Genomic DNA, 18,015 nt, shown 5'->3' on the forward strand with positions numbered 1-18,015 from the left:
AAATGCTGTCTGCCTACACTGACATGCTCTTAATTCTTCTTAAAAACTAAAAGTTGGGTTAAATTAAAACCCTAAACTTTGTATGTAGAACCCTAAAGCAGGAATATTTTCCAGCAGTGTATACACATTTTATTGTATAAAAATATAAAAAACCCTTAACCAATAACCACCCAAAGAATCATTATGAATATTTCTTCTTAAAAGTGGTGTGTAAAACACAGACCTTTAAATTCAAGAACTTTCCCTCTAAAGTCAACACTTGATTGACAGAAAATAAAATACAACACGGTTTCTTTTCATGTTTTAATGTGCATGGCGTGATGTGTACAGTGAAAGCAGGGAGGAATTGTAAAAAAATACAGTCTCTCTCATAGTGAAAGGCTGAATCAAACACACAAAGCCAGCAGGTAGACAGCAAGGTAACTTAATTAAAATATAAAAGAAAAGCGCCCCATTTCATCAGAAGTCCCTGGGGCCGGAGACTTCAGCTTGTTGCCAGTCTTTACCAGTGTGTACGTTCGACAGTGAACAATAGAAAAGATATTTTTGCACAATGAAAAACACAGACATACAAGCCATGTCAGGATTCACCTCAGCTGGTTTCTAAACTGTTATGAACAATGTAAGAATAAGCAAAATATGTTAATATAAGTAAAAAAAAAGTACTTCATCTTTAGAGAATGGCAGGAAAAGCAGATTTAGCTAAGACTATGGTGCAGTGCTGTCATGCTCAAGCTCAGTCTTTACTTAGGCTCTGGGTTAAGCTAATGTAATTGGAATATTCTGTCATACTGTCGCTGAAAAACGTGTTCATCACAACAAGCTGTGTGATGTAAAGTCAGATGGGGTATCTTTTGTTAGCTTATGCTGACCGATTCACTGAGGTCAGCGGTTCTACCTCACGTTTGGATCATGATACAACAATGGCAGCATGCAGTGTCATGGGCAGTCTCAAAAGTCAGCAGGAACTCACCCACTTTATATTTTATTACAAAAAAACATCAAAATTTTATAAACGTAATAAAATCCACATAACAAATGTGAGAAAGGAAAATGTGAAAACGTTGTATAAATAGTTTGGACTTCAAAGCCACTGTCACACCTGCAGTCACACTAGAAAGTTGCAGAAACTTTTAGGGATCATAAAAACCAAGACATCTAGTTTAATACAGTTAGCAATTTAGCCATGATGTAGCATTTTAGCTGTTCAAATTGTGACTAGACTAGTCAATCAGATCTGGTCTGGTCTGGACACAACAGTAGTACATTAAAACTACTGTTATGATGGGGATTAGTATACAAAAGGTGAATAAAGCATCTATATCAAGTTAGCACAAAAGCATATTTATTAGTCAGTAATGCTCATTAAAGCTCACAAGTATGTAAAATTAATTTGCAAAGTATTTTATATGACAAAGTTTGCAGCTGAAAGTAAATGTGTTGACAAAAGCTAGCGTAATTGTACGTTAGGTTGGGAAGTTTTTTATTATTAAAAAGCTTTATAAAATGTCATTCTATCACATGCTTCAATTAGCACTCCATCCATTTAGATGGACCATCTCTATGAGGTCAATGCAGAAGAAGTTGTTTTATTGGTTGATGCATATTTGCGTATTGAAGTTCACAGAAGTTTGCAGATAGTCTGAACACGAAACCCATCACAGTAAATTTCATTCAAATATATGATTTTGTTTACAAAAGTGTTGCTGGCAAGAGGCTAGTGTGACTAAATACAAAAACTCCTGACAGAGTAAACAGAGGGACAAAAACACTAAAGATTCACAGCCTTGTCCCAGCAAGCAGAAATTAAACACAAGACAGGCTGGTATGTTGATCCATTATTAATAAACGCTAACAAATTACAAAAGAAATAATCTCTATTAACATTTAATAGATCCTCTGCTCCTGGTGAACAAGCCCAAACTGTATGGAGACAAAAAACAGACTGAGACTGTTAAAAAGAAGGCACCAAAGTAACCCGCCTCTGCTCTTTTCAAATAACCTTTTTAACATGAAGGTCATTTCTTCTCATTTCCACCTTTTTATTGCCTCCTTCTGAGTTTCCACCCAGCCCCCACCCCCCTGTTACTTCCTTCACTTCCTGCGCCCCTAAACCACCTTGGTGGTGGTGACTCGCACGTTGCTGAAGATCTTCCCGAAAGCCTCGTACAGCGGGTCGCAGAAGGTGTGCACGCAGATGGAGTAGACCTGGCTGATGCAGTGGATCTCAATCATGTAGCTCTTCACGCATGGCACCACTGCCCAGATGTGCAGGAAGGAAAGAATGGCAAAGAAGATGCCCCAGATCAGTGCCAGTGGGATGCCCACCAATGCCGTCAGAAGCCGATAGCACCAGTACTTAGTGACTGTGAATGTAGTGTAGCTGCCTTTCCACACAGTGTCGAAGCTGTAGGTGCCCGCCGGCTCAGCGATCACATCCTCAAAGTCCACCTGCACAAAAATAAGGGTTTTGGTTAAGTGTGATGTAACAAATATTTTTTAGGTTCCATTATGATACAGTATTCAATGACTAAACTGTTTATCACAGTAATTAGACTCATAACATAGCCAGCAGTTCCATAGCACCAGTTCAGAACTAAGAAACCAATTGTCAGACACCATGTGTGACTTGCCTAATTGAATGCATTTGTCGTAGGGGTGAAATTACAAAATCATCTAATGATTTGTAGCCTAGCATTAGCATTGTAGCTTTTCTAAAATACATTTAAATACAATTATAGTATCTTCTGTATGCCAAACATTAGTTGGATGGTGACTACATTTGGGTTAAAAGAGAAACGTAGGGGTGCTCAGGTGTCACAGCAGGATAATCCCCTAGCACACCAGTGCCGAGATTCCGAGTTCCTGGGTTTGAATCTCTGCCCTGCTACCGGTTGGCTGGGTGCCCACTAGCAGGCGTAATCGGCTAATGCCTGCTGCAGACAAAATTGGCTTCCAGTCTGCTGAGTGGGAAAGACTGGACTAAGGGGTGGGGTCATCAACGCTGTGTTAGGACCTTGGTTGACCAGGGCGCCTGTATAGAAAGTGGTGGAGCGCAGAGATTGGGGCGTGGCTCTCTGTACGCAAAGCCGACCTGACACTAAAATCCACTAAACTATGGGGGAGTAAGAAGAAGGGATTGGCGGACTGTCCACACGTCGGAGGGGGTGTGTGTCAGGCGAATAGCGAATTGGCTATGCTAAATTGGGAGACAAAAGGGGGTAAAATGCATTAAAAAAGAGAAACATATAAATATAACTGTGGTCCAGTTAATAGATTTGAGTTCAGTGTTGTAGAAACCTAATGACTGTGATGGCCATAGTATGTGATTTACATATATTTTATATGTATTAAACTATTTATTGACCTTTTGGGCCCTGTGGGGCATAGTCATTGTAAAGAAGCCCACTCTCATTAAAAATTGCTTAGATAATCAGTCAGAATAACCTTGCCCTGGGTTGGATTGGCGGCCTATCCAGTGTATTGCGGCTTGCGCCCAGTGTTTTTTTCTAGGATTAAGAGTATAATGAAAATGAAACCAAATAAATCTACATTAAAAGTATTAATAAATTAGTATTAATACTCTAGTATGAATTCCACAACATGGTACATGGTATATCCAGTCTTTTGCACCAGGCATTCCTTAAAGACAGGTCTATTACATAACACAGTGGTCTCATATGGTTATTAACTTAGACATGCACAGGGCTTTATCTACTGCAATGCACTTCATAAATCATGCCCAGGTTCAACAAGTGCCAGACACCAGGGACTAATATTTACAAAACGCTTTACTGTATAATCCTGTACAATCCAGCCAAGTCCGGAATGAACAGACCTAGAGAAGCATATGCTGTTCCCTGGCCCTGCTTTTACATATGAGCAAACTTTTTCTATTTTGGCCACACCCATTGCCAACAGGTGCAATCTTCTTAGATAAACATTGCCAGTCATTACTCAAAAACTTTGTATGAGCCTTGTCCACAATATGTGCTGTCATTGTAAAACTGGATAAAAGCAGGTGTTTCTATCTGAAGCAACTTACAGCTGTGACCGAATATAATGCAAGCAATTGAGGGTTAAGGGCTCAATAAAACTACATATGTAAAATAATATCATTAGGACGTCATAGACTGGGTTTTCGTGGCTTATAAACCACACCAAAGCCAAAATCCCAATTTAAATCTTGTTGACTGGAGTGGTGTAATACATTTTTATTGGACTAATGTTCATTGGTGAGTTCGTGAGGATGCTTGGAGAGCCAAAATCAGCTTATTAGAGCAATAATTTAAGATATACTTTATTTGTCATATATACATATACAGTTGTACAGTACAATGACATTCTTTCTTCGCATATCCCAGCTTGTTTGGAAGCTGGGGTCAGAGCACAGGGTCAGTCATCGTACGGCGCCCCTGGAGCGGCCACGGTTAAGGGCCTTGCTCACGGATTGATAGCCCAAAGCTCTACCCACTAGTCTACCACTGTCCCGGCTATAATAATCAACTTAGTGACAAATGCATAACAATAAATTATGGCTGGAGTGTTCTTTCATGGATTGAATTAGGTCTCTTAGTTCTAGTAAAGCAAACCTTAAGGGTACGGCATATTACATGGGAAAATCACTTTTCTTGGTTGAGCCTAGAAATGCCCACAAATTCCCACAGAAATACTTCAAAGTGGTGTGAAAAGTCCTCTCATAAGAGTGGCTGTTGTTATAGCTGAAACAATCACATAGAGGTCACTCTATTTTAACACCATTTAAATAAGATATTCAACAAGCTCATGGTCAGATATCTAAATATTTTTGGCTATACAGTGTATGCAGGGTCCATGAAGAAAAGACTTGCTGAGTTTGGTTGAAGGACAAACTAACCTGCATGCAAAGAACCTGACCTTAGTCCCTATTCAACGCACTAGCCAGTTCTTTTCACCTAACATTAGTGTCTGAACTTACAAATATTTTTCTGCATGTAAGGAAGCAAATACCTTTAACCTTGGAAAAGGTCAGGGAAAGAATTTATGGACCAACATCTGTCCAACTCATGGTTTGCACTGATGCCATGATGGTTCTGTTTTATTAGGATTTTAACGTCATGTTTTACACTTTGGTTACATTCATGACAGGAACGGTTGTTGGTACTCATTACACAAGATTCATCAGTTCACGAGGTTATATAAAACACAGTCATGGACAATTTAGAATCTCCAATTCACTTCACTTGCATGTCTTTGGACTATGAGAGGAAACCGAAGCACCCGGAGGAAACCCACGTGGACATGGGGAGAACATGCAAACTCCACACAGAAAGAACCCAGACCGCCCCACCTGGGGATCAAACCCAGGACCTTCTTGCTGTGAGGCGACAGTGCTGCCCACTGCCATAATGGTAATGTTGCTAAATCATCACATTTCCCTTTAACGATAACAAGATTTTGAATAAAAGCTTGCTCATTTTTTGGAGGCACTGCAATCTAAAATGGATAGAACTACACTTTATAAACAGTAGTAGTGGGCATCTTGAAGCTTGTAGCAACAAATAGTTCACAAATAGGCATCAATCCACAAAAGGGTTAGACTTTGGAAGAGTGGAAAGTGTAAAAATGTCATTCCAAAGGACACCACTCCCAACAGGATAGAAATTCTAAATCAAAATCTGGTAAATAGTATTTGTATTTGGAGTGACTTTTCTGAAAAAAGACAAGTGCATCCATACTTTGCCAGCAAAATGCACCAAAAGATACACTATATAGCCAAAATAAATGGAGTTATATCACTCAGGCAATCGCTCATTTTCTTAACCGCCAATCCAATTAGGGTTGTGGGGGTGCTGGAGCCTATCCCAGCTTTTTAGTGGGCGCAAGGCACACAGTAACACCCTGGACGGGGCACCAGTCCATCGCAGGGCAGACACACACACACACACACACACACACACACACACACACACACACACACACACACACACACACACACACACACCCATTTACCTATAGGGCAATTCAGTGTCTCCAATTAACCTGACTGCATGTTTTTGGACTGTGGGAGGAAACCCACGCAGACACAGGGAAACCATGCAAACTCTGCACAGAAAGGACCGGACCTCCCCGCCTGGGGATCGAACCCAGGACCTTCTTGCTGTGAGGCAACAGTGCTACCCACCGAGCCACCGTGCCGCCCTATATGGAGTTATAGAATAACGAAAAAAAACATGACTGAACACGACTCCTAACTGACTGCCTATAAATGTACCCATCATTCCCTGCTTTCCTCCTTGATGAGCCTTTGCACACACCTTCTCGCCATTTCCCTCACAGCCCATCATTTTTTGTTTCCTTAAATAGAAAATATATAATGGTTCGGCTGCCCAGCAAAAAGAGGCCACTATAAGTTCCCCTAACTTCCCTAATAGTCTACACAGTTGAAGGCGTGGCCTGCACTCGTAAGTATGAGCATTCAATTCCAGAACCATGGGCAATAAAAATGAACAGTTTAAAAAACACTGCATTCATTTGCTTTTAACCTACTGTCCATATGTTTTGAAATAGGGTTTGTACAAAAATAGAAAAACATAAAAAATTTAAACATCTGGGTTCATTGACCACATTTGGCCAAACTGTTGCTTTATCCAATGTTTGGGTCTATCTCCAACAGATAAAAAGACTCAAAAATAAAAGATTTTAGAATGTCAAATTGGTTAAAACCATCAAGACTAGACTGTCTGTACAGCAGATGAAAACAACATGGCTTCAAGGCTAACATCTGCCCACCCATTCATCAATCTGCACTACATCCCGCTGGACTCCCTGAATAGTTTTTTCCACCACGTTCAGAATTATGCGTCTGAACCAAGCTGCTGGAAACAAGTCTCAAGCTGTAAAGATTTTTCTCTTTATAGATGTAAAAAAATGATTCATCTGGTTTTAGTTCTTAAAGGAACACATTTTCTGGACAAAATTCTTTTCTTTTATTCCAGTGTAGCCAGATGTTGTGACTATAACACGTTTCCAAATGATTGCGGCTCTGCTTTGAAAAGTTAAGCAGCATGACTAAGATCTAAACAGTACTTATCCACATAACTTTCACGTTACTTGATTCGCTTTGATACATAAAAACGTGTTGAAAGCTGCTGCAGTGCCTGATGAGTGTGCAGTAGAGAAGCGATTGTGAGCTGGATGGAGTCTCCAGAGGAATCATGCTCCACTGTGCTATTAAAAGAAACACTTTTATGAGAGGAAAAATTCCTATTCCAAGAGAAAGCTGCATGTTGGTTTCAGCGGTAGTTGAACTCTAATGTGGATCTCCTATTTAGTTTAACCATTAAGAGACTATTTCAGATGCCTGCCTGGAGGACCACCCTATGTTTTCGTGTGTTTATGAAATAGGATGGTGGAAACGTAGATGGGAATTCCCTGCTTTCCTCAAATACGTGAGACCACAAGATAATACCCCTACAGTCACAAGGCCTGCGAGAGATGGAAACATGAAAAAAGACAGGCCACATATTTTTAGCATCCGAAGGTCTTGTGGTATCAGTTTATGGACGATCATAGGAGCTTTTGTACTCAGAAAGAGTGACTCAGAATCATGCCAGGCAGAAGGAAAAGGAGGAGGGCATCCCTTATCAAAAAAAAAAAATCACTTTTTCAACAAAATGCCTGCTGTTGTTTTAAAAAATCTATGCAAAACCTAGAAATGTATAATTTTAATTACGTCCACCATTGCTTTGTGATGGTTGGCTGCATAGATGGATCAGCTTTCTTCAATGCCCTCTGTCTCGTGCCATTTGAAGCAGACCGAATGTTGAATGTTGTCAATCCAACTCATTCTTGGTCTTCCTCCACACGTCCTGTCATAACACCACCTTTAAATTTGTCATGTGTAACTTGCAAGATTTAATGTGGTTCAAAAGTGTCTTTCTTTTTCCTATTTCAGTGTCCAGGCTTTACATACATGTGTGGCTACTGGCCAGACCAAGGTTTTCATCAGTCATAGCTTAGTGATGGGGCAAATTGATTGTTTTTTATATGTATATTCTTGTAAGTTTGATCATCATCGCCATGACCATTTGTATTTTTTTTTTCTCGCTCATTTATTGCTGCTGTTTGAGTTGGTCATCTTTTTGTTATGCATTTTCTCCCCTTTTTCTCCCCCTTTTAGCGCATCCAATCGCCCAATTTTGCATCACGCATCCTCTCTGCCTCTGCCAATCCCCGCCCTGACCGAGGAGATCGAAGCTAACCCACATCCCCTCCGACACGTGAGCAGCAAGCCGTATGCATCTTGCCACCCACACATTGACGAGTGTTGCACCACCTAGCGTTGCGTGCGTTGCGTACACACCCTAAGAGCACTCCTTCCTCATCTCCGTGTAGGCACCTCTAATCAGCCAGCAGAGGTCGTAACCGCACCATTCTGACAGAGAGAGACCCACTTCCGACCCTAGTCCCGGCCATCTGAACAACCGGCCAATCGTTGTTCATATAGCCGCTCAGCCTCGGTCAGTAAGGCAGAGCTGGATTCGATACGACATACTCAAAATCCAGCTCCGGTTGCAGCGTTTTTACCACTGCGCCACCTGAGCAGCGAGTTGGTCATCTTCTAGACCTTCATCAGTGGTCACAGGATGCTGCCCACGTGGCGGTGTTGGCTGGATATTTTTGGTTGGTCGACTATTCTCAGTCCAGCAGTGACAGTGAGGTGTTTAAAAACTCCATTAGCGCTGCTGTGTCTGATCCACTAATACAGCACAACACACACTAACATACCACCACCATGTCAGTGTCACTGCAGTGCTGAGAATGACCCACCACCCAAATAATACCTGCTCTGTGGTGGTCCTGGGAGAGGCCTGACCATTGACGAACAGCATGAAAGGGGGCTAACAAAGCATGCAGATGGAAAAGAAACAGATGGACTTCAGTCAGTAATTGTAGAACTACAAAGTGCTTCTATATGGTAAGTGTAGAAACAAGGAGGTGGTTTTAATGTTATGGGTGATTGGTGTATAGCCTAAACTTTAGTACAGGTGTCACCCTACACTTTATGCAAATTTACAAAGAACCTTCGCTCACAAACACATTTGACTAAAGAATTCATTTAAGCTTTTTCTAAATATGTTTTGAATAAACGTTTGTTCAGCAGCCTGACTGCCTCTGAGCTTTCATCATAAGATAGTTTAAAGTCAGAAACTGTTTTCTGTTCTTTTCTCAGTAAAGAACCATGTGTTTGAATTGCAGTCTGTGGTAATCGCCCACACTCCACAGATCCAGATGTGTAGACAGATATATATTTTGGAAATAAACATGTAATTACTTCTTTAATAAGCTTTTTGCCCTGTGTTGTGAGATCCTGAAGTTAAAGCACATTCCTGAAAGCAGGTTTCTGTTCACTAGCAAGGGTGCCACACAGAAGGAACAAATCTGAAATAAACTGACAAAGAGTCGACTGATTTTAAACGTTCATGCGGCATGTCAATCAGTCATTCTCCCACTCTCAACTCCACACCCTGGAAAACTTCTATAAAGAATGTTTGGAGTAAAAAACTGGCTGGAAAACAAGAAACTTGAAATATTTCCTCTCTTCTCAGGACAGCTGAAGCCATTGATTGCTGTGCTAGTTTCTGACAGATCATCCCCATACGTGATTGTCACAGCAAACGGTAATTGTCTTTGGACTTTTGCAGACAGAGGAAGAACATACAAACTCCATACAGAAAGGACCCTGGCTACTCAGCTGGGGAATCGAACCCAGGCCCTTCTTGCTGTGAGGTGACAGTGCGATCAGCCATAACATTAAAACCACCTCCTTGTTTCTACACTCACTGTCCATTTTATCAGCTCCACTTACCATAAAGGAGCACTTTGTAGTTCTACAATTACTGACTGTAGTCCATCTGTTTCTCTACATGCTTTGTTAGCCCCCTTTCATGCTGTTCTTTAATGGTCAGGCCTCTCCCAGGTCCACTACAGAGTACGTATTATTTGGGTGGTGAATCATTCTCAGCACTGCAGTGACACTGACATGGTGGTGGTGTGTTAGTGTGTGTTGTGCTGGTATGAGTGGATCAGACACAGCAATGCCGATGGAGTTTTTGAACCCCTCATTGTCACTGCTGGACTGAGAATAGTCCACCAACCAAAAATATCCAGCCAACATTGCCCTGTGGGCAGCGTCCTGTGTCCACTGATGAAGGTCTAGAAGATGACCAACTCAAACAGCAGCAATAGATGAGCAATCGTCTCTGACTTTATATCTTCAAGGTGGACCAACTAGGTAGGAGTGTCTAATAGAGTGGACAGTAAGTGGACACTGCTGTGTCTGAGCCACTCATACCAGCACAAGGCACACTAACACACCACCACCGTGTCAGTGTCACTGCAGTGCAAAGAATGATCCACCACCCAAATAATACCTGCTCTGTGGTGGTCCTGTGGGGGTCCTGACCATTGAGGAACAGGGTGAAAGCAGGCTAAAAAGGTATGTAGAGAAATAGATAGACTACAGTCAGTAATTGTAGAACTAGAAAGTGCTTCTATATGGTAAGTGGAGCTGATAAAATGGACAGTGAGTGTGGTTTTAATGTTAGGAGGTGGTTTTAATGTTATGGCTGATCGGTGTATAATATAATAGCTATACAGCTATTGGCAAAAAGTAAAAAAGACCAGGCACTTATTTATTTTACAAGGACAACAACTATGAATTATGTGATGCACTTCTGATGATGTAATTTAATCAGTTTTCATCCAAGAAAATGTAGTTTTTATGTTTAACTGTTGTTTATTGTTAAATTTGCTGTAGTTAGCATGCATTTAGCCTGTTTACTTGGCTAGCTAGTTTGAATGAAGTTCTTGAAAACAAGGCAGTTTGAAAAATGGGTGGAGTCACTGTTACCTGGCTTGACCCTGACCAGGATAAAAATGAAATTAAAAGAGGGACCATGTGGCAGGAACTTCAGTGCTCAGCTCTGTTATGATTGGGGATTGAGGGAGTGTTTTTGTGAGGGTAGCAACTCCATAATGACCATTTACGGTAGAAAATTTTTTTCCAGGCCTACTGCAAATCAGGCTGAATGAATCAGGCTGGAATCACAATGTGCAATAGAGTCACAAGTAGAATTTTACACACTCATGAGTTTCACAGCCTGGTGCCATGGATCCAAAACATTTCAGCAACAGCTTCTGGTGCTAATTGTTTCACTGACAATGTCACACGGCTGCAGAAGCTCGTGGCTTTTACTTTTGCTGAGTTGTTGCTTTCAAATGCTGGCTCAAACCTCCATGCTGCAAAATTGCAAGTGAATAAGCATGTACAGCTGGCTGCAAATGAGCCCTGTAGGTGTCATAATGGTCAATGATTTGGGTGCTTGCTCATGTGGTGGGTTACTTGTGTTGTGTAGTGTACGATGCATGCCAAACAACAGCACAGAGTCACCAGCCTAACAAAAAAGCATGTACTTCCTACATAAAGGGCACATACAGCTTTTTGTGTATGCTTTGTGAAATATTCCCCACATCTGTTCATGTAGTGGCCAAAAGGGCCACAACAGTGGTCTAACATTTAGTGCCATGTTAAGTTTTTGCCGCTTTAGGGCTGATAAATTAGACACAGGTGGCACACAATACAAACGTCTGTTTAATATGAACATTTTAGAAAAAAATAATGGATGAATACAAATGTATTACAATATCCCTATCCAACATCAGTAATGGTATGTTCCACCAATATATGCTTAAAGAAAATGGTCAGGACCCATAAGCATACAATTTGTTGATTAGGCACTACTGAACTAAGTAAAATGTCCATTTTATTCTGGCAGCTCTGATTGAGCATTATTTAGTCAGTGCAGTTGGTAACAGTAGTGATGAAGATAATGTGTGTATTTGCATACTGTATGCTTTGTTGACAAGGGGTTGCTATTTTTAGCATCTAAAAGGGGTCACACTAATTTAGTACAAAGCTACATTTACTTTACATGTATGGCATTTAGCAGACACTTCACCCAGAGCAACTTATAACTGTAAGCAAATACAGTTCAAGCAACTGAGAATAATGGGTCTTGCTCAGGGGCCCAACAGTGGCATTTTGGCAGTGGTGGGGCAACCTGGCAACCTTCTGATTACTAGTCCAATACATTAACCACTGAGCTACAACTGCCCAAAGCTAGAAACACTGAATACCTAAAGTGTTAGTTTGTTCCAGGCCTAAAAACATTATCCACTACTCTCACAGCTGTTAGGCTACAGCAGATGTTCTCAACCTGTAATGCCTGGGCCACTCACGACAGATGAAAGTGCAACCAGCAAAGCACCTCTATACTCTAAGCCTGCTATTTTTATACCTTAACTCATGTGTTATGTCTGCAATACTAGTTTCTGTCCACTGCTGTGGCTCGCTGTGACCCATCTGGTTTAGAACCACTGGCCTAATGTAAGGTTTAAAAGAAAGCATTCAATTGCTTTAAGTTACCTCATCTGAAAGGAACATGAAGAGTCTGCTTTTCTGTTTATAAATGAAAAAGCCCTCTCTTTTCCAATAACATTTTAGAAACATGCTTTCTCCACATTTTCCTTTTCGCTTGGCTTTTAGTAACCGTCTCAGAGGGTTTTTTCCAGCTTTTTAGCAAACTTCCACTGCTGTGCCGGAGACTGATTGAGCTCTCTCTCATGTCAAAGTATTCACTAGTGACTCCCCCTGGATGGTCTTTTAATAATCTACTTTTTTTTTTAACAAATGAGCTACATGTTACTAATATATAATGTTGTCTGTAGGGAGTTTAGTAGCAAGATTTAGTTTCTGGATTACTTGCGAAGCCTCAGCTGGCCGAAGTCGCTTCTTGGCTGCATTACTGTAAGAATGCAGCCAAGCCTCCTTGCAACCAATAAAGTACTGGTTCCCAACTCTAGCGTCACTGGAAGTTTTGAGTTGTATTTCCTGCTTGAACACAAATGACAGTGTGTGTGTGTGTGTGTGTGTGTTTTATTTTACCAATTTGGTAAAACTGTGGTGATGTGAGTTTTGGTGATGTTTGTGTGTTGGAGTAGATGTAAAATAAAAATTTGTACGTTTTTTTTCCGTATATAGGGCAATATTTTAACAGATGTTTTGAATAAAATGAATATAAACCCATTGTACTGAGAAATTGATGTTTTTCTTTGAACAATAATACATAATAAACTGTAAAGAAAACTGAATGGAACAAAATATAACTGGCTGGGCCAAATTTAACCTGTGTGGGAAACAGTGCGTGAGCCAACTAATCATCTAATTAGCTCCTTCCTTAGATCCTTCCTGAGTTGTTAAGGGAAGGAAAATATCAGGGGCAACATTTCATTGCAGAATGACTACTTTGGATTGTTCTGGAAATATGCAAGTGTGAGTTAGCGGGTGTTTGGTGCCATGAAATGGACCCATGCAACAAAACACAATTTGTTATGTCAATAATACAAAGGACAATGGTAGCTAAAGGGTTAGGGTACTGAACTAATAATCAGAAGGACGCTATGGGTTAAGACTCACCACTGTCAGGTTGCCACTGTAAGACCCTTGAGCAAGGCCCTACTTCCATTTACATTTACATTCGGCATTTAGCAGACGCCTTTATCCAATACATTATAGTTACAGTATACAGTCTGAGCAACTGAGGGTTAAGGGCCTTGCTCAAGGGCCCAACAGCAGCAACCTGGGGCTTGAACCAGCAACCTTCTGATTACTAGTCCAGTACCTTAACCACTAGGCTACAACTTGCCTAGTTACTTCAGTTGTATTCTGTCACAATTATTTACATTTACATTTTCAGCATTTAGCAGACGCTTTTATCCAAAGCGACGTACACAATGAGCTGAACACGATGAGCAATTGAGGGTTAAGGGCCTTGGGCCCAACAGTGGCAACTTGGTCGTAGCGGGGCTTGAACCGGCAACCTTCTGTTTACTAGTCCAGTACCTTAACCACTGAGCTATCACTGCCCTTATGAGCCACTTTAGATAAAAACAGCTACTTAATGCCCAAATGTAAACAGAAAAGACACATTAATCATTGTCTGCAATTACATGGATGACAACTAATCATCCATTTAAAATTCATAATTTTGACAAGCCAACTAGTGGACAGCTGGATATGTCGATCATAGTAAATATGCATGGGCAGCCATGCATGCAGAATCATCAAGCAGAAATGGTTGAATTCCCTAAAGAAGCGACATTGTTCAATGGACAATGAACTACATACATGCATACTTAATCCCTAAATTACATGTTTAATACTTGTCCCTAAATTAAATCATATTTTCCAATTTTTTAGCCAGAAACTTGCAAAACAGCAAACTCTAACCAGGTACTGACACAGCTGTAACACGTGCTTATCGGCCTAGTGGCTACATGATTGCTGACGTACCCTTTGCAGTGACCTCCCCAAGTATGGACTGGCTGCATCTCAAACCACATATTACTGTAGACTATTAAATGTTATAATGTACTACTTCAAATTGTTATTACTATTACTGTAACTGTACCATGAATAGTGGTTCATATGACATGGCCTGGGTAATCAATCACTAAATGTATTGTAGTACAGAATCAAATGTGAGTGAACCTGGTGCATGGTAGAATTGCTTAAATTAGTATTAGTATTAGTAGGGCAGTATATGTGGTTTTCTACTTTGCCATTCCACTCTATTCAGGGGTTTGGAATCCGGTATGTAGCCTTGGTGATTGACCTTTGAGTAACAAAAATCTTGGCGAGATGTTTCGTCAGCATGACTTAAGTATGAGTGAACTTGTTCCGAGTAAAATAAATGCATGAAATTTGTGTCAGAATTGCTCAAGTTTCCTGGAGAAATGACCTCAACTGGACTACGTGGCATTACTTACAGTTTATAAGTGCACACATCTCTGTGCTGGCTTCACTTACTGCATGGTTCGAATTCTTTTTGCCGAACAACTTCTGGTGCAGGAGATTGTTAAACCTGACATTTGTAATTTCAAAACTAGCCATGACTAAACATTGTATCTGGAATTTTTATTATTTATGCTATCATGTGCTTTAGCATGTGGCATCTGTTTACCACCGCTTTAACCTGGTCAGGGTCGTGGTGGTTCTGATTCATTGGGCAAAAGAAAGGAAACACCCTGGACAAGTCACTAGTCCATCACATTTACATTTTTGGCATTCAGCAGACACTTTTCATCCAAAATGACTTATAATATTGTGACAGTATACTGTCTAAGCAATTTAGGGTTGAAGGCCTTGCTGAAGGACCCAACAGTGACAACCTGGCAAAGGTGGGGCCTGAACCAGCGACCTTTTGATGACTAGTACAGTACCTTAACCGCTAGGCTAGCGCTGCCTACACAGTTTATAGTATTTTTTATTTTGTATATATGTGTTGTATTACCAAAGCAACAAAAGAAGCAAGAATAATATGGTGCAACTTGCTTGCTTGCTCTGTGCATCTACCATCAAAAATACAAAAATAACGTAAATAATGTTAAACTCTGGATAAATGACAATACATACTGATCATTTTTATTCATAAATGATAAATTCTAAATAAAGTACATGGCTAAATAAACCTGATTTCACAGATTTCCTACATAAATGATAATAAATTCCCTGATTAATTATATCTACAGTACAAAAATGGGTGACGAAATGGCTATGCAGTTACGCGCCAAGGTACCTGTACTGGTTTCTCTCACTGCATAGTCAAAAAAGTTTTAGCTAACAACTTGTAGTGTCAGTTTTATCCAACAATGAGCGTAATTTCATTCTGTATGCTTCACTGATTAATGTTTTTTATCTGACATAAATGTGGCCCATGAATAGTTTAAGAACACAGATTTATGTTAAACTAAAGGGGTGTTAATCTCTTTTTGTCATAATTCAAAAAGAACTCTTTTATCACTCAGTCCATTTTCAGTTCTACACTATAAAAGCTGGTGTGCACTATAATACTGAAAAACCACTTACATGCTTCTAAATGCACTGGTACTTTTACATTAGTGCAGTGTCTACAGTGTGTGTAATGTTCATTCGTTAACCAAACACAGAAAAGGACAAAGTGTTCTGTCATATTGTTTAGTGTACATGAAGTCCTTTTATTATGTCCATTATGTTTGATCTTAGCTTGTTTATAGAAGTGACAAAAGAGAATAAAAAGTATGAACTTTATTCCGCAGGGCAACCTGCTTCACTGTGCATATGCCTAAAGGTTTGGAAACAAGCTCAATTGTTCCAGATAAATAATGATAAATTTAAAAATAGCTGATAATAAATCTTGGATAAATAATAATAACCTACATTATAACATTGGGTGCAGCTGTGCAACCTGGTCCTGTACAGGTTATAAGTACTATATTGCAGCCAACACCTTCAAATTATAACCAGCTACTGACATACCTGATAACCCCCCTGACTTTTTCTTTCTTGACTTAATAATTCAAAATTTTATGTTTATACTTAAACCTGTTAGTATTTGCACACAAGTGGACTCAGACGTTTCTGGTTACCGAAGAGCTGTTCAAACTAAAAGCACCACAATATACAGATGGTTTGTATTGTATTAATATATTTAAATTAATTATTTGGCATATGGTCCATGTTAATTACATTTGATCTTAAACTTTATGTATGTCAATTACAAAAGATGAATGCAAAGCAAGTCCTACCTTAACTACATGATCATTTAAATGTTTGGGGTCCCGGTTGACCAGGTCTATCTCCTTAGTGTGCACGTCCTGCATGGTCTTCTCTTGGAGGCTGTCGCTGTCCATGTCTTTGTTGTTTGGTTTGTATATGTTCCCCTGTTTCCTGATGAACGGTGAATGGACGTATTCCTACACGGGTGCCAAGGAAACAGCACAAATGAGAAAAAGTGCAAATGAGATGGAAGAACAGGGAGCACCAAGGCGCATTCCCCTGGCATGGGATGGGTTTAAATGGGCAAGAGTACAGCACCACACCCCTTTTACTCTGGCTTTCCACCTCCCTCTCTTTCTTTTAGCAGAAGCTTGGAGTTTCACCACAAGGGGTCATCGCCAAACACCAAGCACGGATCACCCAACCCACCCAACGCACACCTTACACTACTGCAAATGTTAAAAATCGTTGGAAAGGAATTCCCTTTTTTTATTGCAAGTGTTTAATTAAAAAGTAAAAAATGAACAAATAAATCGACGTGCTGGATGCCATTGCGTGTTGACTCAGATTCGCCGTGCGCATACAAACTGGTTAGATGCGCATTACGCACAAACTGGCACAAAACTGGAACATCTCTGATAGTTTGCAAGGTTAAACTATATAACAGAGATGCTTTACAAGCAGAAAAACACTAATGCACTTTGTAAATGCACGATCTGTATTACAGAAAGGTGCAAACAAGTACGTTTAACAAATGGAAAGTGAAACGCCGAAGCGATAACGCACAAGAAATCGTGCCAGACTCATACCAAAGCGCAAACGCACCACAACCCTATTACTGCAAAAAAGTGCATTCCAAAGAGAACCCCCGATAAGATAAGAATCAGCCAAGATTTGTCCTATCAGCTCAAATAGAAGAAAACTATCTGGTATCTGGGTGAGGAAGAAAGAGCAGCTATCAGCCAGGCTTACCTCGGATTCTCCGTTTTTTGGACCGCCGGTCATACTGACGTGCGCGCCGCAGTGAGGATCGCACGAGTGCAGAACTCCACTGTACAGTCACTGTACAGCGAGAGAGGAAGCGCTGTGGGAGGTGCAGGCACCGGTGCTTCCCAAAAATGTGCACTTTACACACACACCGACACACGCACAGACACACACACAGGGACACACCCCTACACTGACTGCAACAAAATACCCTAAACACAGGTGTACATGAGTTCCACTAATGTTAATCATTTAATTATTACCGAAATCTAATCACCTAGATCTTTATCCTGATCAGGTGTACGGCGGGTCCGGATCTTTGTGGAAACTCGGCGCATACAACCTGGACAAGTCAATTATGAATAGCCAGACCACTTTCACCTACAGCA

The 18,015-nt window shown here is 40.5% G+C and overlaps 1 protein-coding gene across 1 annotated transcript; it reads right to left on the bottom strand.

Moving 5' to 3' along the window:
* Positions 1 to 289: 289 nt before the first annotated feature.
* Positions 290 to 17,685, bottom strand: cav1 (caveolin 1). Its single transcript, XM_063000079.1, has 3 exons — positions 17,612 to 17,685; positions 16,669 to 16,836; positions 290 to 2,451 (listed from the first exon to the last, which is right to left on the bottom strand). The coding sequence occupies exons 1-3, from the start codon at positions 17,642 to 17,644 to the stop codon at positions 2,110 to 2,112; spliced, it is 543 nt and encodes a 180-aa protein (XP_062856149.1). The 5' UTR covers positions 17,645 to 17,685; the 3' UTR covers positions 290 to 2,109.
* Positions 17,686 to 18,015: the final 330 nt, after the last annotated feature.

The sequence above is a fragment of the Trichomycterus rosablanca genome, chromosome 8 (assembly GCF_030014385.1).
Source record: "Trichomycterus rosablanca isolate fTriRos1 chromosome 8, fTriRos1.hap1, whole genome shotgun sequence".
NCBI lineage: Eukaryota > Metazoa > Chordata > Actinopteri > Siluriformes > Trichomycteridae > Trichomycterus > Trichomycterus rosablanca.